Consider the following 27,606-nt stretch of genomic DNA (forward strand, 5'->3'; position numbering starts at 1 on the left):
TGATGTAGGTATTGTGGCTTAAACATTAACACTTGTTCCCTACTAAATGGAATCAACCTATTCTGGTCGCAGTATTAGTTGTTTTTCTCTTTTTATTTGAAAATTTACTTTGCATAGGTCTTAGAAATAAGGAGCCCTTATAAGGGGTTCAGATATAGTTTTATTTCCAATATGAATAAAATATTATAAGTGCTCTCATAACAAATACTGTGTAAGAAATCATTTTCTTGGGGATCTCTGGGTGGTGCAGCAGTTTGGCGCCTGCCTTTGGCCCAGGGTGCGATCCTGGAGACCCAGGATCGAATCCCACGTCGGGCTCCCGGTGCATGGAGCCTGCTTCTCCCTCTGCCTGTGTCTCTGCCTCTTTCTCTCTGTGTGACTATCATAAATAAATAAAAATTAAAAAAAAAAAGAAATCATTTTCTTTCTTTTTTTTCTTAGAAATCATTTTGAAATACATTTTAAGTGCCAGACTATGTCATCTACTTCATTGTACTATACAATGTATTTTAATAATATAGTAATGCTGATTTCTGAGTGAAAAAGACTATTAATACTCTATGACTGTACTCAGGACAATGCACAGTTAAGTTAAATCTCTGGGAAATTGCAAAAAAAAAAGGGGGAGGGATTTCTTTAATTTCCTGAACACTATTGGCTGTATTGATAATAATGCCAGTTTTGTAACAGATCAATCCAAGTTTCTGTGGCTTAACCTAATGAAGGTTTAATTCTCATTCACACAAAGTTTAGTATGGATAAGCCTGATTAGGACATTTTCCTAGATATATTCCTTCCAAAAAGTGATTTAAGGGTTCAGCCTTCTTCTCTCCTATATTTCTGTCATTTTCAATATGTGACCTCTAAGGTCACCACAGAAATGGAAAGTGGGTTGGATATTGTGTGGGAGGTTTTAATTGCCGAGGCTCAGAAGTGGAATATATCACTCACATCTGCATTCTACTGGCCAGAAGTCTGTTATGTGGCCCCACCTAATTGCAGAGGAACTGGAAAGTATTGTTTATTTGTATGCCAAGCAGAAGAGGAGTTACAATTATATTGGTAAGCACTGACATTCTTTTCCACACTGATATTTAGTAAACTTGTTTATTTGTCAAAGTTGTGGTATTCAGTAAGTATTTATTACATGCTGTCTTGTATGAAATAGTTTTCTTTAAATGAAGGAATAAAAAAAATCGAAGAACCTCACAATTTTTTTTGAACATGAAAATACACAGTGAATGCCTGATAAAAGCAGTTTTTGAAGGTACAAAACAATATAGTTCATATGTAATATGTGTTAGCAGATAAAAAATTATTGGAATGAATTGAATGCAGTCAGGTAAAAGTGAGTTAATACTTTCAAGCTTTTTTTTTTTCTTTCAAGCTTATTTTAAGCATGATATTAATTGAAAGGAGAACATAAAACTTTTCACTTGAGGGGAATGAAATCTAATGGACAGTTAGCAGCAGATAGACTTGCAAGAAAAGGGATCATATCGTATAAGAGAATCTGAAAGAAGATTGGAGAGGTATGTTAGTGTTTTGTCTGCTGGATCAAAATGTTTGAATTTGATGTTTAATAAATATTGATGTGTTTAAGCATCTTTCTAACATTTTATTTCTTAGAGATCAATAGAGCCAAAGTGTGGTTTATGAAAAGATAAGTGGTTCTGACAGAAGAAAAGAGAGCAGAAAGTACTAGGAGATAGGAGAGGAGCTGCCTTAATGATAATGTTTATTAGTTTATCTTTCAAGAAATATTTAAAGGAAAACTTAGTTATCTAAACCAAACCTAAGCATAGTGTCTTAGAGAATAAATTTCATTAATGAGGAATGGCAAATTATATAGTGACATGATAGAATTACTGAAGACTTTGAAGTTCCATTGTTTTAAAACAGTAGGTAATGTGACAGCCTCTTCTGGAACCCTGGAACCTTTTTTTTTTTTTTTTTTTTAAGTAGATACAGCATAAAAGACTGGAGAAAATACATATTGTAAATATCTATCATCCAGTAAGAGAAATTTGAAAACTGTTAGTATAAAGTAACATTTATAAATTGGTGGGTTTAGAGCAATCTGAGGTGTGATTTTGTGTGTAGAACACGAAAATGAATATTACAATTTCAGATTATTAGACTAATGATTTTCAGAATGTGTTCCTCTGAACCAATAGCATCAGTATCACCTAGGTACTTGTTAGAAATGTAAATTTTAGGGGGTACCTGGGTGGCTCAGTCAGTTGAGCTCTTGGTTTCTGTTCAGGTCATGATATTGGGGTTAGAGATGGATCTCTGTCTGTTGGAGATTCTCTCTCTCTCTGCCCCTCCCCTTGCTCCTGTGCAAGCTCTTTCTCAATATAAATAAATAAATCTTAGATATGTAAATTTTTGGACCTCACCTTGGACCTACTAAATCAAGGGAAGGGCTTGGCCAGCTGTGTTTTAACAAACTCTTCAAGGGATTCTAAAGTTTAAAAACCATAGAGTTAGAATGTTATTGTCCCTTTTTGTATCAGCCAGTAAAATTCAGGAGTTTTGCCCATATAGAGTGCCTTAATCAGTGTTATACTATCCATATCAGAATGTGGAAAAGGTAGAATTTATCAGAGAGTAAGATCAGAGCATGGGGTGGTGAGATGTCACTAGCATTTATAAGGAGATTCCTCCATTCTGTGCTGACTCTGGAGAAAATAAGAATGTAAGATTTCAGTGTTTAGATAAATTTATCTTCCCGTTTTTTCTTTTTGATACTATTTGTTGACATTAAGCCAACAAGTTTGAGAGTGTTGAATTTGACAGACTGACAAGTAAACTTAGGTACTTGTTAGTAGTTGGTTTGCAGTGCACTTGGGGTAGTATCAAAGTAGGTCTTTGAGAGAGGTGAGGAAACAAGTTGTGCCTGTCTTGGGTTTGAGCAGGAACTGGAAGTGTCGTTTTGCCACTGGTTATGTGGGTCATAGTTTGAATGTCATTGTCCCAATATAGGTAAAATATGTCCTTCTAAGGCACAGTATTAGAATTTAGATTTTTGTTACATACAATGATCATTTAAACAGAAATGTGTAGGGACGCCTGGGTGCCTCAGCAGTTGAGCATCTCCCTTCGCCTCAGGGTGTGATCCTGGAGTCCTGAGATGGAGTCCCACATTGGGCTCCCTACGGGGAGCCTGTTTTTCCCTCTGCCTATGTCTCTGCCTCTCTCTCTCTGTCTCTCATGGATAAATAAATAAAATCTTTAAAAAAAATGTGTAAAGGAGAGAGTTAGACCTTAAAATGTTACTTTAATTTATACAATCAGTAATACATTTTAATTTTATTTAGAACTCTCATTTTAAGAAAGGACTAAATGAAACTGAAGAAATTAGTTGACAGATTGGCCTATGGTATAAAATGATCTGATATATAATGTAACCTAGTTGAATGAAAATGTAGTTTTACTTTGTTTTTAACTGATAAGTTAATTTATGGTTATTAACCTGTGATTTGACAATTCTTTTGAAAAATCCTGCCTAAGAAAGTTAAATGCTTAACTATCAGAACATGGTCCCAAAATAGAGTTCAGACTGTTTTTCAACCTGACACAGTTGTCTCTCTTGCTTTGCTTTCCTCCTGAAATGATGTTTCCATTTTGGGGATGCGAAGAGCTATGATTATTTATAGACTAGTGTGTTTTGGACAGGTGGTGTATTTACACAGGTCAGTGGAATTATCAAATGTCCCCAAGACCTCTAATGTAAATACATTGCATTTTATCATTACTCTGTATTTTAAAGAATAAAATAATTATGTTGGGTAGATGGAGAACATTCTCTTTAATTTTATATTTTAATACAGCAGATGTCCTCTGTATATTAGTTATTTTCCCACAGTTTTGGAATGATAGTTCCTGGTAAACCATATAGCGTTGTCACTGAAAAATGTTAAAGGCCTTTTTTGTATTTTCTTAAAGACCAACAAATGAAAAACATCTCTCCCCTTTTTTAGTTTCTGCTTTATATTTGACAGGAGATTTTAGGGAGTCATACCCTGTAAGTACCTAAAGCATTCATAAATTATTGAAGCTTTTTATATTATATAACTCCAAAATGGTGATAAAGTCATAAAGTGACTGTTGGCAATACTACATAACAAAAATTATAACTTAAAAAAACTCCCGAAGTTTAGCATGTACACATATTTTTTAGCTCTAAAACTATTGCTTTAATTATGTAAGTAACCTAAGAGTCAATATTCCAGTTATTATGCTAGCGCCATTTTGCCACAAAAGGCACCAAATTCTTTTAGACAACCTATATGTGATAGCTATCTTCTCTAGTAAGATAGATAGCTGTCTTCTCTGTCTTATCTACTAGGAGGAGTAGTTAGCTTGTCTTGAAACATTTGGCTATTTCATGATCTTACATCACATAGTTTTTCTATGTGCATATTGTGTGTGACCATTTGTATTTATTAGTCTTTTCTGTTCTAAGGGTTCTTGTTACCCTTCCTTCTACAAACAGAGATGGAAAGAAGACTGGGTTCTCTCCTGAATACATTAACACACAGCTTAATAAAAAACCAGAATCATGTGCCAAATCCTAGAGGTGAGAGGTGGTCAAAAAAATAAGTAAACCATGGTCCTTAGAAGGGAGTAGACTGTTAATTATCTAACTCAATGAGATAAATGTTACAAGGAAAAAGAGAACCAAGTGCTGTGAGAGTTAGAAGATAACATTTGGCTTTGAGAATGTTTGGGAAGAGATCAATGAATATTGAATAGAGTTGACTTTTAGCACAGTCTTGAAACAGGCTCTTATCCATTAGGCACTGTAATATAAGCACAGTACTTAGGGCCCATATCTCTCTTGGGAGCCTGCAAAAAAGTTTTTAGTTTATTTTAAAATCAGAAGAAAATGAATATTAGAATAATGAATCCAACCTGGATTATATTCACCTTTATAATAGTGCAGTTGTAAAATATAATTTTCAATATTTTATGCAATAGGACTAGCAGTTTACCAAGGCAAAAATGCCTGGGACTTGCAAAAGTTATAATGCAGCGTGCCTTAAGGATAAGGAAGGGTTTGTGGATGCTAGGAACTGGGATATTATGTAAGTAACCTAAGAAAAAAGAAAAAAGAAGTTTATAATTAAATCACATATTCACTTTAAGGAACTTAAATAAATATGGTTTCTCTTACATATGCCGCTGCTGGTTGAAGTGCTATGATAACTAGATAAATAAACACTACTTAACTAAAACACTACCTGATATGCTAAACTCCAAATAGAGATGCCATTATTTAGTAAATGGAAAAATCATTATGTTGAGAGGCAGTATCAACTTTAATATTTCCTCAGTTATCATAATTTAATATCAGCTTTTCAGAAAAAAATTATAAGATGTATACTTTATTGATAACAGAAATGCTGTTAAAACATGGTGGTATGGGAAATACATCTTTGATTCTTAGAAGCACTATAGTTTTGGTTCTACAAATCCATTGCCATATAACTCACATTTTAGCATAGAATAAACCTCCATGGTGAAATAAGGATTGACCATTTCAGACCTTGATTTTATTCACCATTATAAACTATAATCTGTTAGGTGTAGGTTGGTTATTCTATTTTATAGAAAAGAGAAGGAGTCAAAGAAAGAGTCAGAGGATCTTTTCCCTGGTTGGACACTTTATAAGAAAGAGGCAGGTCCAGGATTTTAAGTAGAATAATCTTGATTCCAGAGGTTTTGCTCCTAACCTGTACACTTCCAAGTTGATGAATTCAATTTTGTTGTTGTTGTTGTTGTTGTTGTTTTTAAAGATTTTATTTATGCATTCATGAGAGACAGAGAGAAAGAGGCAGAGACACAGGCAGAGGGAGAAGCAGGGCTCCATGCAGGGAGCCCGACGTGGGACTCGATTCCTGGTCTCCAGGATCAGGCCCTGGGCTGAAGGCGGAGCTAAACCGCTGAACTACCTGGGCTGCCTGATAAATTCAATTTTGGATTAGTTGAATTTAAGATGTCTGTGGGACAGCCAATAGCAGATGCTCAGCATGTCCTATAGATCTCAGTAAGTGGTAATATGAGCCAGAGATAAAGATTTTGATGTCTTCCCCAGTAGGTGGTAGACTTTAGTAAGAACCAACCCTAAAGATTAGTATGTTGGAAACCAAGATGAGAGATAGAGTGTCAAGAACTGTGAATGGTCAGTATTGTGAAATGAGGCAGAGGGGTCTCAGAAGATACGGATTGAAAAGGGTCTGTCTTAGCAGCAATAAGGATGCCGTTGGTGACTTGGAAAAAGAAGTATTTAATCAGCACTCCCTCTCTATATTAGAAGGGAAGTTGAAGCACAAAAAGATTAACCTTAGAATGTGACCTTCATTGAAAATTTGTAACTTTTTATTTATTTATTTATGTGGTCTTTGCAGATGTAATTAGTGAAGGATCTTGAGATCTTTGTAATGTGACAGTGAGGAATGACAGAGATGTAATTTAGTTCCCTTTAGTACTCATAAGGGAGATTTGATCTTTAATATGTTTTTAATGTGACTTCATTGAATAATGCCTGTTGTATTGCAAAAATCCATTTGAATTCAGAAATACATATTGTCAGACAGAATGTCTGTGTTTGATAGTCCAAGTCTATTTGAAAACTGGTCAAATAGTGTCTTTTTAAATGATTTTAAACAGATTTGAGTATTGCATTATGGCTCTCTCTAAACATTTAACTTGTTTAGTTAGACTTAAGAAAAATTGATTTCCAATTAACACCAGATTTCATAAGAAAGAAAATATTAGCTAAATAATTAATTCTGTTAGAAGATATGTATTCCAAACAAAAACAGGCAACATCTGTTAATTCAGTGGGAGGACAAGATTGAGCTTGGTCCTTTAAATTTTTAAATATTGTTCAGAATTTTTATTTCAAACATCTTTTAGGCGCATTTAGTACTAATACTGTGTCTCACCAGAATTTGATTTGTATACTCATTAAATATTTTAATTGATTGATCAAAGGGTGAGAGCATGTCAGCTGACATTCTCTTTTTTTTTTTTTTTTTTTAAGATTTTATTTATTTATTCATGATAGTCACAGAGAGAGAGAGAGGCAGAGACACAGGCAGAGGGAGAAGCAGGCTCCATGCACTGGGAGCCCGATGTGGGATTCGATCCCGGGTCTCCAGGATCGCGCCCTGGGCCAAAGGCAGGCGCCAAACCGCTGCGCCACCCAGGGATCCCCTGACATTCTCTTAATTTGAACTACCTCTTAATGATTTCTTTCATCTACAATATGATAATTACATTTATATTAATTATTTTCACTCTTAATAACTGAGGCACTGGTTTTAAAAATTGACTTATAAATAAGATAGTAAAGAATAAATTATGTTCAGAATATTTTTAGTATGTGTTCCCTTGTATTCTAATTACATGACATTTTGTAATTCACACTATAATAAGGTGTTTCAGAGGATTTTGAAGATCTTCTAGCTTTAGACCCCATCCATTGCATGAATCTTTTTTACATTATTATTGAGATGGTCGCACAGTCCTCTTTTCACACCTCTGGGGATAGAGATATCATTACCTCTCAAGGTATATAGCAGCCAGTCAGTCTTGTGTGTCTTCCATATACTAGTCATGACAATAAATGAAATAGATACTTGTCCTATCCTTTTGGGGTCTATGTAACCCAGCAGTGATTTTATTTTATTAATTACTTATTATTTATTATTTTTAAAAAGATTTTATATATTTATTCATTAGAAACAGAGAGAGAGGCAGAGACATAGGCAGAGGGAGAAGCAAGCTCCCCATGGGAAGCCTGATGTGGGACTCGATTCCAGGACCCTGGGATCACCCGCTGAGCCACCCAGATGCCCCTGTTTTTTATTTTTTTGAAGAGTTTATTTATTTGACAGCACAAGCAGGGAGAGAGACAGGCAGAGGGAGAGAGAGAAATAGGCTCCCAGCTGAGCAGGGAGCCCCATGCTGGAGCTTAATCCCAGAACTCTGGGGTCATGACCTGAACCAAAGGCAGACAAGTAACCGACTAAGCCACCCAGGTGCCCCCCCCCCCAGCAATGATTTTAAATAAGTAATTGAAAGAATTTAAGTATTGTGAAGAAGAAATACAGAGTGCTGTAGAATAATATGACAAGAGAATTTATAACATAATCTGGAAGGGTCAGAGAATGTTGTTTTAAGATATTAATGTTTTACCTGACACTTGGAGGATGAATTGGCTAGGAAAAATGTGGGGAAGTTTTTCAAGTTGAAGAAAGAGAGTACCAGAATCTAGAGATGAGCATGGAACATTCAAGGAACCTGAAACAATTACAGTGAGAAGGTGTTCTCCTCATCTCTGTAGGATTTAGGATGTCTTTTATTTTTATTTTATTTTATTTTATTTTTAGCATGTCTTTTATATATTGAGGGCTAAAGGAACCTTTTAAGGACTTACAGATTTGGAAGGTCAGCATTAGCAATGGTGAAGTGGCTTTTTAAGGATTGAACATAACTAAATACGGACAGAATGTGAAGAACCTAAGACCACCTCTCACAAATAACTGGGTTAGAGGTGGGGGAGTGGAGACCAAAAGGAGATAGGAGATAAGCAAGTAAGGGCAACAGGTTGTAAACATTGGAGTTATCACTAATACTCCTTGAGGCTGGTAAAACTGGAGAAAATACAGGTTATATATATCTGAAATGGTATTTTTTAAAACAAATGATTTGACAAAAATTATGTTCTTCCTTTTTGATTGGTGTCTCTCCTTGCTGGGAAATGGCCTCTTGCAGTAGTGATAGTATAAATTGATACAGTTATTTGATTGCTTGACATTTTAAATTTTATTTTTTACACTAACAGTAAGGTTTACTTTTTTTTAAAAAGATTGTTTGTTTGTTTGTTTGTTTGTTTATTTATTTATTTATTTATTTATTTATTATAGACAGAGAGAGAGAGAGAGAGGCAGAGACACAGGAGGAGGGAGAAGCAGGCTCCATGCCGGGAGCCCAACGTGGGACTCGATCCTGGGACTCCAGGATCGTGCCCTGGGCCAAAGGCAGGCACTAAACTGCTGAGCCACCCAGGGATCCCCTAAGGTTTACTTTTTATGGGTGTACAGTTCTATGAATTTTAACATATGTAAAATCTGTGTAATCACTACCATAATCAGGGTACAGAATAGTTCTGTCATCCTCAAATCCTTGAGCTATCCCTGTACAGTCACACTCTCCTCCTACACATAAGCCCCATTTCCCATCACTATAGTTTTGTCTTTTTGAGAGGGTCATATAAATTGAATAATATGTATGTAGCTTTGATACTGGCTTCTTTCATACAGTATAAGTCCTTTGAGATTTATGCAAGTTGTTACTTATATCAGTAATCCATTCCTTTTATTACAGGTTTTTGTGTGAATATAAGTTTTTTATTTCTCTAGATACCCAGAAGTGGCATTGCTGGGTCATTTGGTAAGTCTGTGTTTAACTTTATAAGGAACTGCCAAAATGTTTTCTGGAGTGGCTGTTTCATTTTGCATTCCCATTAGCAACATAAGAGTTCCAGTTGTTCTGCATCCTCACCAACACTTGATACAGTATTTTTTATTTTAGCCATTCTAATATGTATATAAATGGTAGTACCTCATTGTAGTTCTATTTTTTAGAGTCTTTCTTATAATTTACAGAACATAAAATCATTCATTTAAAGTGTGTGCAATTTAGATGTTTTTAGTATATTCAGCATCACTACAGTCTTAGGTTTAGAACGTTTTTACTGTGGTTTTCTTTTGCATTTCTCTAGTGTCTAATGGTGTTGAGTGTCTTTTCACTTGTCATCTGTTTCCTAGTCTTGTCCATTTTTTATTTGTGTTGCCCATATTCTTCCTATCCAGTGTTGAAAGTTTCTTACGTATTCTGGATACAAGTCCTTTGTTGATTATGTGTACTGCGAATGTTTTCTCCCAGTCTGTAGCTTATTTTTCATTCTTTTAACAATATCCTTTGTACAGCAAAAGTTTTTAATTTTGATGAAGTCCTACTTTTCAGTTTTTTCATTTTGGTGTCATCCTTAACATCTCTTTGCCTAACTTCTGGTCACAAAGATTTTCTCCTTTATTTTCTTCTAAAAGTTTTATAGTTTTACATTTAGTTCTGTCATCTCATCTTAGTTAATTTTTATAGAAGATGTGAGGTTTAGGCCAGTTCATTTTCTTACATATAGATAGATGTTCACTTGTTCTCATGTGATTTGCTGGGAAGAGTCTCCTTTCTCTTTTGGATTGCCTTTGCACCTTTGTTAGGAACTAATTTGCTTTATTTTCGAAGGTCTATTTATGGACTCTGTTTCATTGCTGTATGTTTCTGTCCATCCTTTTGCCAGTACCATAGTATGAACATTGTCTTGATAATGTATTACAATCAGATACTGTGATTTCTCTGACTTTATTGCTCTTCTTCAGAAATTTAATGATTTTTCTAATTCTTTTGCCTTTCAATATGAATTTTGGACTCAGTTTTTCTCTATGTAGAAAAAAAATCCTGGCATATTGATTGAAAGTATGTTAAGTCTATGGATCAATTTAGGGAGAGTTGACTTCTTTATGGTTTAGTCTTCTAGTCCATAACTTGTGGTAAGCCTCTCCATTTAGGTCTTCTTTTATGTATTTCATCAGTTGTTTACATTTATTTTTTCTTAAAGATTTTATGTATTTATTCATGAGAGACACACACACACACAGAGGCAGAGACACAGGCAGAGGAAGAAGCAGGCTCCCTGCAAGGAGACTGATGTGGGACTTGATCCCCGACCCCGGGATCACGCCATGAGCCAAAGGCAGCCTGCTCAACCGCTGAGCCACTCAGGTGTTCTTAGTTTAAAAAAAAAAAAAAAAAAAAAAAAAAGAACAGGGAGATAGGTAAGGGGAGAGGGAGAAGATGAGGGAGAGACTGTCAAGCAGAGTCTGACACAGGGCTTGATCTCATGACCCTGAGATCATGATCTCAGCTGAAATCAATAGTTGGACACTCAACTGACTGAGCCACCCACATACCCCTGATGTTGGTTTTTAAATTTAATTTGCCAGTTGTCCATCAGTGTTATATAAAGATATGATTGACTTTTTTTTTTAATGTATTGACCTTGTATCCTGTGACTGAAAACTCACTCATGAGTTTTAGGGGTTCTTGTAGATTCCTTTGGATTGTCTATATAAACAGTTATGTTATCTGAGAACAGGGGAAGTTTTATGTCTTCCTTTCCAGTCTGTATGCCTTATCTTTTTCTTAAATTATTACACTGACCAGCACTTCCAGTATGATGTTGTATAGGTGTGGTGAGAATGGCCATTCTTTTTCCTTATTCCCATCTTAGTCTTCACCATTAAATACATTGTTAGCTGATGTTTTACCCTTATAAATGCTTTTTCATCAGATTGTGGAAATTTCCTTCTATTCCTAGTTTGCTAAAGTTTTTTTTTACTGTTGAAGGACATGGGATTTTATCAGATGTGTTTTCTTCATCAAATTATAGGATCATGGGTTTTATATTTTATACTGTTAATAGGGTGTACTACATTGCTTGATTTTCAAACATTTTTTTAAAGATTTTATTTTTTCATGAGAGACAACAGAGAGAGAGGGGCACAGACACAGGCAGAGGGAGAAGCAGGCTCCATGCAGGGAGCCTGATGTGGGACGCGATCCTGGGTCTCCAGGATCACACTCTGGGCTGAAGACGGTGCTAAACTGCTGAGCCACTGGGCTGCCCATTGATTTTCAAATATTGAGCTAGTTTTATATTCTTGGGATATACCCCACTTAGTTGTGGTATATTATTGTTTCTATATATTGCTGGATTAAATATCTCATAGTATGTTGAGGATTTTAAAAATTTCTATCCAAGAAGGATATGGGTCTGTAGTTTTCTTTTCCTGTACTATCTTTGTGTGGTTTTGGTATCACGTTAACATCAGAATCTGGGTTGGGAAGTATTTTCTGTTTTTTTGGAAGTTTGGTATGCCTCATTAAATGTTATGTAGAATCCACCATTGAAACTGTCTGGGTCTACAGATTCTGTTTTTTGGAAGAGAATTGTTTTTGTCATTATCCAGTTTCTTTAGCAGTTATAAGACTTCTTAGGTTATCTGTTTCATTTGGTGTGAATTTCGGTATTTTGTGGTATTCAAGGAATTGGTCCATTTCATCTAAGTTGTTGAATTTATGTGCTTAGAATTGTTTGTACTATTTTTCTATTATCTTTTTAATGTCTAGGGTCTGTAGTTATATCCCATTTTATATTAAATGCTGGTAATTTGTGTCTTCTTTTTTCTGTTAGTTTTGCTTGACATTTTTCGAATCAGTTTTTTTTTTGTTTGTAGAGAACTAGCCTTTGATTTCACTGATTATGGAGTTTTTTGTTTTCAAATTCAGCAATTTCTATTATTTTCCTTTTATTTTATTTTGAGTGCATTGGGTTTATTTTGTTCATTTTTTAAAAATTTCTTAATGTGGACGTTTAGATTGATTGAGACCTTTCTTCTTTTCTCATATAAACATTTTATTGGGACACCTGGGTGGCTCAGTGGTTGAGCGTCTGCCTTTGGCTCAGGGCGTGATCCTGGGGTCCTGAGATCAAGTCCCACATCAGGCTCCCCACAGGGAGCCTGCTTCTCCCTCTGCCTATGTCTCTGCCCCTCTCCCTGTGTCTCTCATGAATAAATAAATAAAATCTTAAAAAAAATTTTTTTTTTATTCCAGAAGTTTCCCTCTAGGCACTCCTTTGCTCTATTTCTCGAATTTTGACAGGTTGTCTTTTCATATTCATTCAATTCAAAATATTTTATTTCCCTTGATTCCTTTTATATTCATGGGTTATCTAGAAGTGATCTTGATTTCAGTGTGTTTAGAGATTTTGCTCCTATCTTTTTATTATTAATTACTAATTCTTTTATGGTTTAGAGGAACATACTTTATATAATTTTAATTCTTTTAAATTTGCTAAAGCTTATTTTATGACACAGGATAGGGTCTATCTTGGTGAATGTTCCATGTACATTTTGAAAAGAATAAACATATTCTGATGTTGTTGGGTGGAGTGTTCTTTAAATGCCAGATCCAGTTGGTTGATGCTATTGTTCAGTTCCTCTGTGTTCTTGTTAATTTTCTGTCTGTTCATTTTACTGATTATTGAAGGAGATATGTTGAAACCTCCAACTATAATTGTGGATTTGTTTATCTCTCCTTTCAGTTCTGTAAATTTTTGCTTCATGTATTTTGAAACTTATTGTTAGGTACATACACATTTAGGAATTTGTAAATTCTTGATGAATTGGCTTCTTTTCATTATATGGTGAATTTCATACGTGATAATTTTCTTGGGTCTGAAGTCTACTTTGATACTAATATAGCCCCTTAATTTTTCTTTTGATTAGTGTTTGCATGGTATGTGTTTTTCTGTCCTTTTACTTGAAAACTATTTATATCGTTATGTATAGGTGAGTTTCTTGTAGACAGAATATAGTTGGATAATTTTTTAAAACTCATTATAACAATCTGTCTTTTAATTTGTGTGATAGGTCATTTACATTTAATGTAATTGTTTGGAATTATATATCCCTTTATTATTTGATTTTTAAATTTTTCTCCATTTTTAAATCTATTTTTCTCTTGTTTTTGAGGAGGCAAGTTACTTGAATATATTTAGAATTGTTTTAATTTATTATATTTTTACATATGTATTTCTGTAGTTTTGGTTTTTAAAAATGGTTGCACTAAGGATTACAATACATGTTTACCTTACCTTTCACAATTTACTTAAAGTTAATATTTTACAATTTTATTTGAAATGTAGAAACCTTAACACCAAATAGGTCTCTTTTCCTTTTCCCCTTTATGCTGTAGTTGTCTTATATATTATATCAGTATATATTGAAAACCTTACTAGAAAAGGTTCTAATTTTTTTCAACTGTCAAACATTTTATTTTTTAAAAAAGACTTTATTAGAGAGAGAGAATGAGCAGTGGAGAGGGGCAGAAAGAGAGAGAGAGAAAAAAAAAAGACTCCTTGCTGAGCAGCAAGTGGGGCTCTATCCTAGGACTCTTGGGTCATGACCTGAACTGAAGGCAGACACTTAACCAGCTGAGCCACCCAGACCTGTCAAACATTTTAAAGAACTCATGGGGGCAGCCCTAGTGGCACAGCAGTTTATTGCCACCTGCAGCCCGGGGTGTGATCCTGGAGACCTAGGATCGAGTCCCACGTCAGGCTCCCTGCATGGAGCCTGCTTCTCCCTCTGCCTGTGTCTCTGCCTCTCTCTCTGTGTGTCTCTATGAATAACTAAATAACATCTTTAAAAAAAAAAAAGAACTCATGGAAGAATAGTTCATTACCTATACCTAAATATTTATCACTTCTGTTGCTTTCTTTTCATTGCTGAGGTTCTTGGTTTCTATTGGTATTATTCCTCTTCTGCCTGAAAAACTTCCTTTAGCATTTTTTTTTTTAAGAGTAGTCTGCTGGCAACAAATGCTCTTGGATTTTCTTCCATTGATATTACCTTTGTTTCACCTTCATTCCATAAGGATGTATTCATTGGATATGTATTCTGGGTTGGTAGTTCTTTTTTTAGCGTTCTTAAAAATATGAATCAACCTCTATGGCTAGCCTCCTTGATTTCTAGTAAGAAATCCACAGTTACTCAAATCATTGTTCTGTAGTAACTAATGAGTTGTTTTTCTCTGGCTACTTTCAAGAGTTTTTTTTAGTTGTAGTTTTTTACACTTTGATTATGATCTGTCTGAACATGTATTCAGATCGATCTCATTTGAAGTTAAAGTGATTTTCTCTGCTCAAAACACTTCTGACACTACATATTTGGGTTTTCCACACCAAGCAATTCTCTAATTCTCGGTGGATACCAATTGGTTTTCTACAATTTAATGCACTTATGACTCTACCTAGAGTTAGCAAAAAAAAAAAAAAAAAACACACAGGTTAAGGTCTTCATCCTATAAGACTGCCTTCAAGTGAAGATGGCAATAGCAAATAGTATGTCCCCAGGTTACCCATACTTCTGTCTGACTTAGCTACAAATTAGGATTCCCACAATCCCCTTCTCAGGTTCAGTAGTTTGCTGCAACAGGTCACAAAACTTAGGAAAATACAGTATTTATTACCAGTTAATTTCAAAAGATATTATAAAGGATACATATGAATAGTGAACAGCCAGATAGAAAGGTACAAAGAGCAAGGTCTAGAAGCATCCCAAGCACAAGAGCTTCTGTTACCATGGTGTTGGAGTGCACTACTCTCCTGGCTTATGTATGCATTCACCAACTTGAAGCTATTGGAACCCTTTCACTTGAGATTTTTGTGGAGGTTCCATTATGAAGGTATGGTTGATTAAATATTATAAGTAATATTAGCCTCTCTCCCCTCCATGGAGCTTAAGAGTAGGAAGCTCTTTCACCCTTCCTCCTATTTTATTTTTCTCTGTGGTTCAGATTGGATAATTCGTGTTGATCTATCTTTAAGTGTATTGACTCTTTCCTCTGTCATCTCTATTCTTTTGTTGGATCCTTTCATTGAATTTTTATTTCTATTGCTGTTTTTCTATTCTAAATTTTGCATTTGATTCTTCTTCTTTTATCTTCTGTTTGTTAGCTGGAGCTTTCTGTCCTTCGCTTCCTCAAGAATATTTGCTCTTATTTGATGAAACATTTTTATAATAGTTTTTGTAATATAATTCCAACATCAATGTCATCTTGGAGTTGGTGTTTGTTGTCTTTCCCATGCATGTTGACGTTTTCCTGGGTATTTGTGTGCCAGGTAGTTTTGGATTATGCCGTGGATATTTAGAATATTATGTTATGAGATCTAAGGTCTTGCTTATATGTTGTAGAATGTTCTTCTATACGGATGATTGATTTGTTCAGGTTGACACAAGTCTGAACTTCACCTTCTATGGTTTGTGATATTTTTACATGAGTGCCTTTTTCAAAGCCTTTGTTGTGCTACCTCAGGTATGTCATGTCAATACCTCGTGTGTTGTCAACCAATGTCAGCCTGGTATCTGTATACTTCTCAATGCCTATGGTGTGATGTTTAGACTCAGATTTTCACATATGCCGCTTACAGATAATCCCAGGAGATCATAAATAACTTTATGGGCTTGCTTTCCCAAGGTCTTTTCTCTGTACATTGTCCTTAGTACTCTAGTTCTCTGGAGTTCCTCTTTTTGTTCCTCTAGCCAGGTAACTAAGGCTTTTTTATCCCACTTTGCTGAGCAATTCCTGGGACTTGCCAGTGTCTGAGGCCAAGCAGTGGAAGTTCAGAGAGAGAAACAGGGGTCCTTCCCTCCTTCAGTGTTTTTTTTTTTTTTAATGTTTTATTTTTTATTTAAAGATTTTATTTATTTATAGAGACAGAGAGAGGGGGGCAGAGACACAGGCAGAGGGAGAAGCAGACTCCATACAGGAAGCCTGACGTGGGACTTGATCCAGGGTCTCAATCCAGGGTCTCCAGGATCACACCCCAGGCTACAGGCGGCGCTAAACCGCTGCACCACCGGGGCTGCCCTCCTTCAGTGTTTTATGTTCTGTAGTCCCTATTACCATCATTGTTACTACCACCACTACCAAGGAGTTTCTTGGGTGGTAGGGTGAAAAAAAAATGGATAAAAGAAAAGTAGAAATTTCCTCCACTGAGTGTTAAGAGATTCCTTTCTTTTCCTCAGGTCAGATTTACAAGAGGTTTTGTGCTCAATTTGTCTGCACTGATGCCTACTTTTGTGTTTTGGAACTACACTGAGTCCAGGCCACTGGATATCAAAAAGGAAAAAAAAAATTGCTAATCCTGTGGCTGCTTTGCTGTTACTTTAAATTCTGGTCTTTTCCCCCAAACTATTTACTCTTATTTACTTTTCAGAGCCCTTGAATAACTGCTTGCCGCATGCATTCTATGTAGGTTTTATAGAAGAATTAAGTGGGAGAGACAGATGGCATGTGCTTATTACTACATCTTACTCAATACCAAAACCTTGATCGCTTGTTTGTTTTTTTAATAGGACATTAAAAAAAAAAAAAACCTTCTTCCTCTCTAAACAAAAAAAACCGATCTTGCTAGAACCTAGTTATCTTTAAAACATTTTCTTAGGGGGACGCCTGGGTGGCTCAGCGGTAATCTTCCAACAGCAGTGAATAAACTTCTGAAAGGGGGGTTTTTGGAGGGTGCATGGTAGGGGACATGAGTATAAGAATTACTTAAAAATGTGTTGCTCTGTGTATAAAATGCCTATCTATCTAATGGGATTAAGTTACATTTATTTTATGTAGCATGATTGAAATCAGCTTCATGATTTTTACAGTTCACTTTTCAAATTGAAATCTACTAATTATATTATTTTTATGACAAGTAGTCTTTTGTTTTTAATTATGAGTAATCAGTGTATTGTGTTTTAATATTTGCAACAGCTATGTCTTCACTCACACCCTGTTTAGTAGATAGTAGATCAAGGAATCTAATTTCATTGCCTGAATCGAAAACTTAGAAATTGGTATACTTTTTTTTTTTTTTTTTTAAAGAATACTAGTAATCATTAACAGTTTTCCCTCAGTGGGTTATTGTAGCTGCCTGTAAACAACTTATATCTCAGTTTTTATCTTCACTGATTATCAGGATAGGCACTGGCTTTCAGAAGATGTTAAAAGTATGGGGTAAAACTGTATTATTGTTCAGAGCTCTTATTCATTCATTTGGTAATGTATTGTTTATTTGTACTTTTTAGCCCATAGTAGTTCACAAATCAGTCTATTATTTAATTTGTAATTTGTCTTGTTAGATTTTTTTTTAATTTTATTTATTTATGATAGTCACACAGGGAGAGAGAGAGAGAGAGGCAGAGACACAGGCAGAGGGAGAAGCAGGCTCCATGCACCGGGAGCCCGACGTGGGATTTGATCCCAGGTCTCCAGGATCGCGCCCTGGGCCAAAGGCAGGCGCCAAACCGCTGCGCCACCCAGGGATCCCAGTCTTGTTAGATTTTTAGTGTTCTTAATTATAAGGGATTATTTGTTGTTTCTTTAGTACTTATTGTTCAATAGATCTGAAATTTGGATAGTGAAGTGTTTTTTTTAAATAAGCTAATAGGGAAGGCTCTGTCACTAGTTAAATATTAGTCCTTGCAGAGATATTATTCTGACTTTAATTGAAATCTATGAGGCAGAAACAATGAGATAATATAAATACATAGAGGGAGTAAACACACGTATGCAGAAAAATAGAGATTTTAAAAATAATAACACATAAGAAGACTGGCCAGTCCCTTAGTTGTGATAGCTTACCACTTCCCAAGAAGCATACCTCTATTAATATTTCTTTGAGTAGGCCCCTATCTTTCCAATCAAAACTCTTAAGTCCATGTAGCAAACTATTCCTTATTTAGAGTGGTTAAAGTGTTCTTTGAAATAAAAAAGACAATAAAAACAAGTATACACTTAAATATTTACATAGAAAAACATCCTTAATGACTTTTAATATTAAAGTTTGGTATAAATTATATCTTTGATAACCAGATATGATACAACACAGAATTAGAGGCTGTCATACTCCAGCTTGAATCAGTGTTACCATTTACCAACCATGTGATCCTAAACGAATCACTGCTAAGTTTTAGTTCCTTTGTTCGTGAAACATTTATGTAATCTCCAGCCAATAGTACACTGGAGCCGGCTTGTACCCCTGCATAAAAGCTGATTGTTAAAGTTTTAGATATCTTATGAGGTGATTGTTAAACATAGCCATCATTAAAAATTAAGTTACACAAACTTTATAATTAAATTATGTTAAAAGTGGTTCTTGGTTTCAGTTCAGGTCATGATCTTAGGGTTGTGAGATTGAGCTCTACGTGGGGCTCCATCCTTAAGGTGGAGTCTGCTTGAGATCCCCCCATCTTGTGCCTCCCCCTGCTCATGTGCTCTCTCTAAAATAAATAAATTCTTAAAAATAAAAGCAAAGACAATAAATGCTAAAAACTCATCACTTTATAGTTATTTTGCTACATTGTACATAGTTTATACATTATTCATGTCTCTTACATCTGTGTGGGGAAATACCATATAATGATGTGCTATTGCGTATCTCTTCCCTACTCTGTTCAGTGTGTTCATATTGGTAGCTTGAAATCTATCATGATAGTATTCATACCATAGAAATTGGTAAATACCGTAGACTGGAGCTTGATTTATTATTTTGTTGGATGTCTGCATTTAAGAAAGTGATGGAGAAACTAGCAATAAAGCAGATTATATTTAGAAGTTTGTTGTGTCTGGGGGGTGCCTGTATGGCACAGTGAGTTAAGCCTCTGACTCTTGGTTTCAGCCCAGGTTGTGATCTCGGGGTCATGGAATGAAGCAGGGGTTCCCTGCTCAGCGTGGGGTCTGTTTGGGATTCTCTCTTCTTCTCCTTCCATGCATGAACATGTGCGAGTGTGTGCATGTTCTCTCTCTCTCAAATGAATATACCTTTTTTTTAAAATAAAGTTTGTCATGGGACGCATCTGCCTTTGGCTCAGAGCCTGATCCCGGTTTGGGAATCGAGTCCCACATCAGGCTCCTTGTGAGGAACCTGCTTCTCCCTGTGCCTGTGTCTCTGCCTCTCTCTCTTTCACTGTCTCTCATGAATAAATAAATAAAATCTTAAACAAACAAAAAAAAGGTTTGTCGTGTTTATTGCCTGTTATTGCTAGTAACACAAAAATGGAGGAAGTAGTCTAAACTCGTTCTATTGCACTTTATTGAGCTTCACAGATACTGCATTTTTTACATATTGAAAATTTGTGGCAGCCCTCCATTGAGCAAGTTTATTGGTGCTACTTTGTCCAACAGTGTTTGCTCATTTCATGTTTTTGTGTCACATTTCGATAATTCTTGTGATATTTCAAACCTTTTCATTATTATATTTTAATTGCTACAGTTCCGTGATAAAACTTTAATGGATGAGGAGTTGCTTTGAATGGATGAGTAGAGATGGTAGTTTCTTGAGATGGAATCTACTGGTGAAGATGCTTTGAAGACTGTTGAAATGACAACAAAAGATTCAGAATATTACATAAACATAGTTGATAAAACTGTGGCAGAGTTTGGGAGGATTGACTCCAATTTGGAAGACATTCTTCTACAGGCAAAATACTGTCAAATAGCATCACATGCTACAGAGAAATCATTTGTGAAAGGAAGTCAATCAGTGTGGCAAACTTCATTGTCTTATGTTAAGAATTGCCTGAGCTATTGGGCATTGGTGATTGGGTGGCCAGTCAAGGTGGATCAGGGCAGTCCCCCACTTTTCCTGGCTGCAACAATGACAAACTCCCAGGAAGGCCATCTCTTGGCATTTGTGCTCACTATTGGCCTTACCACGTCCGTGTCCCTCAAGAAGCGGCCATCACCTCCAAAGCGGGGGTGGCAGTGCCTCCAAGAAATTAGTGATGAAGAATTTCTGAGATGAGCCTAACTTGCCTGATAACTACACTCAAGACACCTGGCAGTGAAAGCCATACAAGTAGTATCTCCATCAAATACAACCTGGAAGAACTCTATTAAAATGTTGAAAATCTGTTGAGTTTCCTCAACACTCTAGAAACAGCTGTGCCAGGTCTGTGAAGATCATGTCTAAGCACAGATCCTTCAGTTTAGAGAAGACTCACCAGTTAGTGTTTTATTTTTAAAGAAGATTAACAAATGCTGGCAAGAGCATTGCAGACAAAAGATCAGAAATATTTTCCTGAATATATATTTTTTCTATTCTTGAATTCAGAATTCCATGCTTCTTTTTATCTAGGATATGGGATTGGAACTTTTTAGAAACCAAATCATTAGAGATAAAATGGTTCAGAGTAAAAGAATTGATGGAATTCTATTGACTGAACAAGAAAGAAGTGGCAAAGCAGTGGATTGAAGCTTATTAAAGAGTCTGCTGAGTATGCTCCCTGACCTTGAGGTATACAGAATTTATTTGAAGTGAAATTTTTGGAAGAAACTAATTGTTTATATGCTGCAGAAGGCCAGAGATTAATGTAAGAAAGAGAGGTTCCAGAATATCTTAACCATGTAAGTAAGCATTTAGAGAAGAAGGGAGACTGAGTAATCATGTATTTAGACCACAGCACACACAAACCACTGATTGCTTATGTGGAGAAACAGCTATTAGGAGAACACTGAACAGCAATTCTGTAGAAAGGGCTTGACCACCTTCTTGATGAGAACAGAGTGCCTGACCTCACTCAGATATACCAGCTGTTCAGCCATATGAAGCACAGGCAGCAGATTCTGCTACAGCACTGGAGCAAGTACATCAAGACTTTTGGGACAGCAACTGTTATCTGTTTTGAAAAAGACAGGGATCCCTGGGTGGCGCAGCGGTTTGGCGCCTGCCTTTGGCCCAGGGCGTGATCCTGGAGACCCGGGATCGAATCCCACGTCGGGCTTCCGATGCATGGAGCCTGCTTCTCTCTCTGCCTGTGTCTCTGCCCCCCTCTCTCTCTCTGTGACTATCATGAATAAATAAATAAAATCTTTAAAAAAAAAAAAAAAAAAGAAAAAGACAAAGCTATGGTACAGGACTTGGTAGATTTTAAAGATCTGGTGCATCATGTGATAGAAATGTGCTTTCAGAGGAACAAAAAGTTTGTCAACTTGGTGAAGGAATCCTTTGAAGCAGTTATCAAGAAGAGGCCAAATAAACCCACAGAATTGATAGCAAAGCATGTTAATTCAAAATCAAGAAAAGTAATAAAGAAGCAACAGATGAAAAGCTGAAGAGGATTCTCACATGGTCATGATAATATTCAGGTTCATTCGGGGTAAAGATTTCTTTGAAGCCTTTTATAAAAAGGATTTTGCAAAAAGACTCCTTGTTGGAAAAAGCACCTTAGTAGATGCTGAAAAAGCTATGTTGTCACAACTAAAGCAGGAGAAAGGGGTACCTGGGTGGCTCAGTTGATTAAGCATCTGCCTTTGGTTCAGGTTCTGATCCTAGGGTCTTGGGATCCAGCTCCACCTCTGGCTCCCTGATCAGTGGAGATTCTGCTTCTCCCTCTCCTGCTCCCCTGCTTGTTCTCTCTCTCTCTCTCTCTCTGTCAAGTAAATGAATAAAAGTCTTTAAAATAAAGCATGAGTGGGGTGCCTGGGTGGCTCAGTGGTTGACCATCTGCCTTTGGCTCAGGTCGTGATCCCAGGGTCCTGGGATCAAGTCCTGCATTGGGCTCTTCACAGCGAGCCTGCTTCTCCCTGTGCCTATGCCTCTGCCTTTCTGTGTCTCTCATGAATAGATAAATAAAATCTTTTTAAAAAAAATAAAAATCAAATAAAAAAAAATAAAACTAGAGCATGAGTGTGGTGCTGCTTTCACCAGCAAGCTGGAAGGCATGTTCAAGAACATGGAGCTCTCCAAGGACATCATCGTTCATTTCAAGCAGTATATGAAAAATCATAGTGACCCAGGCTCTATAGATCTAACAGTGAGTAGACTTATGATGGGATACTAGCCAACATACACACCTATGGAAATGCCTTTAACTCTAAAAATGTTAAGCTTCAGGAATTATTTGAGACATTTTATCTCAGAAAAAGCACAATGGTAGAAAACTTCAATGGCAAACTACATTGGAGAATGCTGTTTTAAAAGCTGAGTTTAAGGAAGGAAAGGATTTCCAGATGTCCCACTTCCAGATGCTGGTGCTTCTCAAAGAAGGGGGTAGGTTCAGCTTTGAAGAAATAAAAATAGGCATAGGAATAAAGGACAGTGAACTGCAAAGAACATTACAGTCTCTAGCCTGTGGCAAAGCACGAGTTCTGGTTAGAAGTCCTAAAGGGAAGGAGGTGGAAGATGGGGACATGTTCATGTTCAGGGAATTCAAACACAAGTTGTTTCAAATAACAGCCAGATCCAGATGAAGGAAACCGGCGAAGAACAGGTCAGCACCACTGATAGAATGTTTCAGGAAAGACAATACCAGATTGACCCTGTTATTGTCAGAATAATGAAGATGAGAAAAACTGTCATAATCTTCTAGTTTCTGAATTGTATAGCCAGTGAAATTTCCAGTATAACTTGGATATTTGAAAAAGAGAATTGAATTTCTTATAGACAGTATATGGAGAGAGACAAAGACTATCACCACTACTACATGGCCTGATTATTGGCTAGCTGCTTTCTCTCAATGAAACACTAGAATGTATCTTCAGATCACTTAAGCATTTCTTTGCTGTTTCCAAGACTTCTGAGATTGAGCCAGCACAGACTTGGATTAGAAAGAAAAAGCGAGGATTCTTGGATCACCCTCCACAAAGCTTAAGGGTTTGCAAATGGCATATGTGTCTTTCCCCCCAGTTCTTCCTCTTATCCTTCTTGTTGTTTGAATTTTGTTGCTCTGTGCAGAATGACTTTGAGATTGGACAAGAAAATATTGGTTAAAAGAGGTTCCTTTGTAAGGTGTTGCTCTTGTGGCAGAAAGCTGAACGTTTGGTTTGGTGTCTGTGTGTGCTCAACGAGTCCATAGTTAAGATGACCCTCCCTGCTGCCTTCATGGGCTGCAGAGATGACTGGTGTATTCCTGAAGGCAGGCTCTCTTAGTTGATGGACATTTGATTTAGAAACAAGATCCCTTTGTTGGCAAGCCTTAGGAACAAACAGTGTCAGGAGCTGGCTAATCAATTATGAAACGTAAATATTGGCATCTGTTTGTTTCCTTTATGTTCCATACATTTTAAACTGTGATGACTGACTTTTTAGAGCAAGATTTCTCAGTGAGACCTCTCATGTGTGCCAAGACGACACCAGGTTTGGTGTGCTTGCTGTGGTGAACCCATGAGCATCTTTGTTCTACTTCTGCTGAGTTGTCTGGATTTTCTGGTTAGGAGTTTTGGGGATAGTGTGCTTGTGTTTACTCTTCTAAGATTGATCCTAGTAGCCCCTGTTTTTCGCATTGGGGTATCTGCTGTTTAATTTCTTTTCGTTGCAGTATTTGTACCATTGCTCTAATAAAGTTTGGTTGTTTTTATAGACATACCATTGTTCTTTGTGCTATAACCACTGTAAAGAGTTTTATAGGAGAGTTAAAGTCTTGATATTGTGAAGCAGAGGTTATTTTTGTTAAAAGATTAAAAGGATTCTGTTGCCACCTGGTTTCATGTTTTGTGTATATACAGGTGAGGTTGAGCAGAGGACAATAATATTAGTACCATCACTGTAACAAAGATACTTTTCTAAGTAACATGTAAAAGTACTTTATATTTTTCATAGTAGTGTGCTTCATTTTGATTAAAAGCTACCAAAGGAATTTTATTCATGGTATAAATGTTTAAAGCAGCATTTTCTGGGATATTCCAAGTTTATTTAATTTGATTTTGTGCTGAATTACTAAAAAGTTTCTCCCTTTTAGAAACGTGTACTTAAAATAGGTCATTTTGGGGGTTTCCATGAGAAAATCCTCATAATTTAAGTATTGTCATTATTTTTATGTTTGTAAATTTTTATTTGTGAGTTCTATAATATGTGGTCTATAAATTGACCAAATGGATTTCTACTTCTTAAATTTTATGCTAACTCTCGGGATTGTTAATATTGTAATTTAATGTAAACTTACTCTGAATAAAGTTAATTTAATTGACCTTAAAAAATAGAATTGCCTGAGCCACCCAGCCTTCACCACCTACCACCCTCATCAGTCAGCAGCCATCAACACGGAGGTTAAGATCTTCTAACAGCAAAAAGATACCACTTGCTGAAAGCTCAGCTGATGTTTAATTTTTTTTTAGCATATAAAATATGTTAATTAACCTTCATACATTAGTTTTTTAAGGTGTTATGCTGTTACACTTAACAGACTACAGTATACTATAAACATAACTTTTATATGCTCTGGGACCAAAACATTTATTTGACTTGCTTTTTTGCAATATTCATTTTATTGCAGTGGTCTGAAACAGAACCCTCAATATCTCCAAGATGTACATGTATTATCTAATTCAGCAAAGAGGTTGCTTATATCAGTTGATGAACAAACTAGGCTATGACATATATCATTGTTATTTCACTTTGCTTTTATTCTTTAATGTAAGTGAAAATATTAAATAACATTAAGATTAGAATTACATTTATCTCTTGCAACTCTAGGTTGGCTTCAGGAGTTTGGCAAAATCAGTAGAACATTCTGTGAGAATTAGTTGGCTCTAAGAAGTTTACAATAAGGAGTATTGTATATTTTCTTAAAAATTTTAAATGATATCCTACAGCCTTCAAAATTTATAATAAACATACACTTCATACACACACACACACACACCCTCGAGGGCTGATTGTTAAACATTTATCAGCACACCACTGTGTCTGGCACAGGACAGGCATTCAGTAAATACTGCTTTCTCCTCTCCTTTTCTCCCCTTTGGCTTTTTCAAACAGAATAAAAATATCGGCCATACTTTGTGTAATCAGGGTTGATGAAAATAAAAATAACACTGGCTTTAACTTCAAGGTTATTATATTCTTTAGTATTGTCACTTTCACCAGTATTAAAAACATTTCTTAGTTAAAAGGACAAATGAAGATTTGAGGGAGTATGGTTTTCTTTTGAATTCTATTGCTGGGAGCTTTTGGTTAAAAATACCAATATTCAATTGTATTTCAAAGAGCGACATTAGAAGCATAAAGAATATAATATTTATTGACTATTGAAAAGAAACGGTGAATCATAGCACATGTCAACATTTTCTTGGAAATGTTTTCCCAAGAGTAATTAAAATTTTTGCTTTTATTTTGAAACTTTTTGTTCTTTTTCACCCTTCTGTCCCCCTTCCGGTTTAATAAGGAAATGATTTTATTTAAAAAAATTTTTTTTAATAGTGCTTATAGCCACAGACTGATTTTCTTTTACTCCAAAGATGTATTATAGATTCTTTGACAACCTTATGTTTTCTGTCATTATGATGACTTTTCTTCCCATTTTTAGAATGGAATAAAAAAAAATTTTTTTTAAAGCTCCTGTTTGACAGGTTTTCTTTTCTTGCACATTAAGAGTATATTGTAGGGGTCATATAGTCAGTCTTCTCACTTCCCACCTTCATCTATTTTAAATAAAAGCAGCTGCATTTCTGTAGTGCATAGCTGATTGCTTTCCAGCTCCCATAGGAGGACGAACTAATTGCTAAACATAGAGAAGATGAAACACTGAGATACCTTTCTGTGTGGATTAATAATTACTAATCAGGGAAAAGTAAGCCTTTACACGTTTTAATCCTATTACTTCCAGAAGAATAATATAGAGTAATAGTGTTTCCTCCTCACGTATGTTTGCAAATATATATAGGAAGGATTGAATTATGTTGGCATCTTTGTAGAAAACCAAGTGACCGTACATACGTGGGTCTGTTTCTGAGCACTCTGTTGTATTCCATAGGGTTTATCCTTCCACCAGTATAATACTTGTCTTCATTACTATAGCTTTATAGTAAGTCTTGAAATTGGACAGTCTAAATCTTCCAGCTTTTTTCATTTTCAAAATTGTTTGGCTATTCTAGGTTTATTGCATTTCCAGATAATTTTTTTAAATCTTCTCAAGTTTTGTAAAAAAGCCTGCTGGGATTTTGATTGGGATTGCATTGAATCTGTCACCTATGATGAGAATTACCATGTTAACAATGTCGAACATTGTAATCCACGAACATGATGTATTTCTCCACTTATTTAAGTCTTGCTTACTTTGTCTTTGCAACATTTTTAGTTTTCCAAGTATTTTTAGTTCTCTACACTTTTTTTCTCCACACTTTTATGTACATACCTTCCACATATTTTGCTCAGTTTATTCCTAAGTATTTCATATTTTTTATGTTATCATAGATGATAATATTTATAAATTTTATTTTCTAATCATTTGTTGCTTAGAATGTAGAAACAATTGAATTTCCTAGTTAAATTCACTTACTAGCTCTTGTAGTGTGTTTATAGGTTTCTGAGGATATGGTACATACACATTATGTTGTTTGTGAATAAAAAATTTTTTTCATTTCTGACTCATATGCCCATATTTTTATAATTGTTAATACACAAGCTACAGGGCGTTTCTTATTCAATTATGTATTTTTTTGTCTAATCCTTAATAACTTCCTTAATTTGAGATCATAATGACCAAATTTTCTTACTATTAGTAGAGGAACTCTTTGGTATTGCTTTTCTAATATGGCCAGTCCTTCAAAACATGCCTTTCATATCAATACATAATAAATAATACTTGGAATGAATGTATTAGAAACTGTAAGTTTCTAAAACTAAAAAACTAAAACTAAAGCTAAACTAAAAACTATGCTATGTCTAAAACTAAAGCTATGTCTTTGAAACTTTTTTAAAGTTATGTCTTTAAAACTAAAGCTATGTCTTTGAAACTTTTTTAAAGTTATGTCTTTTATATGCTACTGTTTAAAAATTTAAGACATATTTTATATTAGCATATTTACTTTGTGAGCCAGGTATGATTTACTTTTAAAACAGCCAAATCTGCTGATAGTATTTTATTTTATTTTATTTATTTATTATTTTTTTTTAAATATTTTATTTATTTATTC

At 35.4% G+C, this 27,606-nt stretch overlaps 1 protein-coding gene and 1 pseudogene across 2 annotated transcripts in view; both read left to right on the top strand.

The window, feature by feature from the left end:
- The window catches only part of XPR1 (xenotropic and polytropic retrovirus receptor 1), a 218,199-nt gene that overhangs the window by 67,209 nt on the left and 123,384 nt on the right, over positions 1 to 27,606 (top strand). The window contains exon 3 of one of the 2 annotated variants that reach the window (XM_049112115.1): positions 9,438 to 9,468. The exons of the other annotated variant lie outside the window; for it this stretch is intronic. Coding sequence (XP_048968072.1) covers positions 9,438 to 9,468 — 31 coding nt within the window. The remainder of the gene's footprint in view (positions 1 to 9,437; positions 9,469 to 27,606) is intronic. 2 annotated transcript variants of the gene reach the window in all.
- On the top strand, positions 13,483 to 24,134 carry LOC112648633 (cullin-4A-like; annotated as a pseudogene).

The sequence above is a fragment of the Canis lupus genome, chromosome 7 (assembly GCF_003254725.2).
Source record: "Canis lupus dingo isolate Sandy chromosome 7, ASM325472v2, whole genome shotgun sequence".
Classification (NCBI taxonomy): Eukaryota; Metazoa; Chordata; class Mammalia; order Carnivora; family Canidae; genus Canis; species Canis lupus.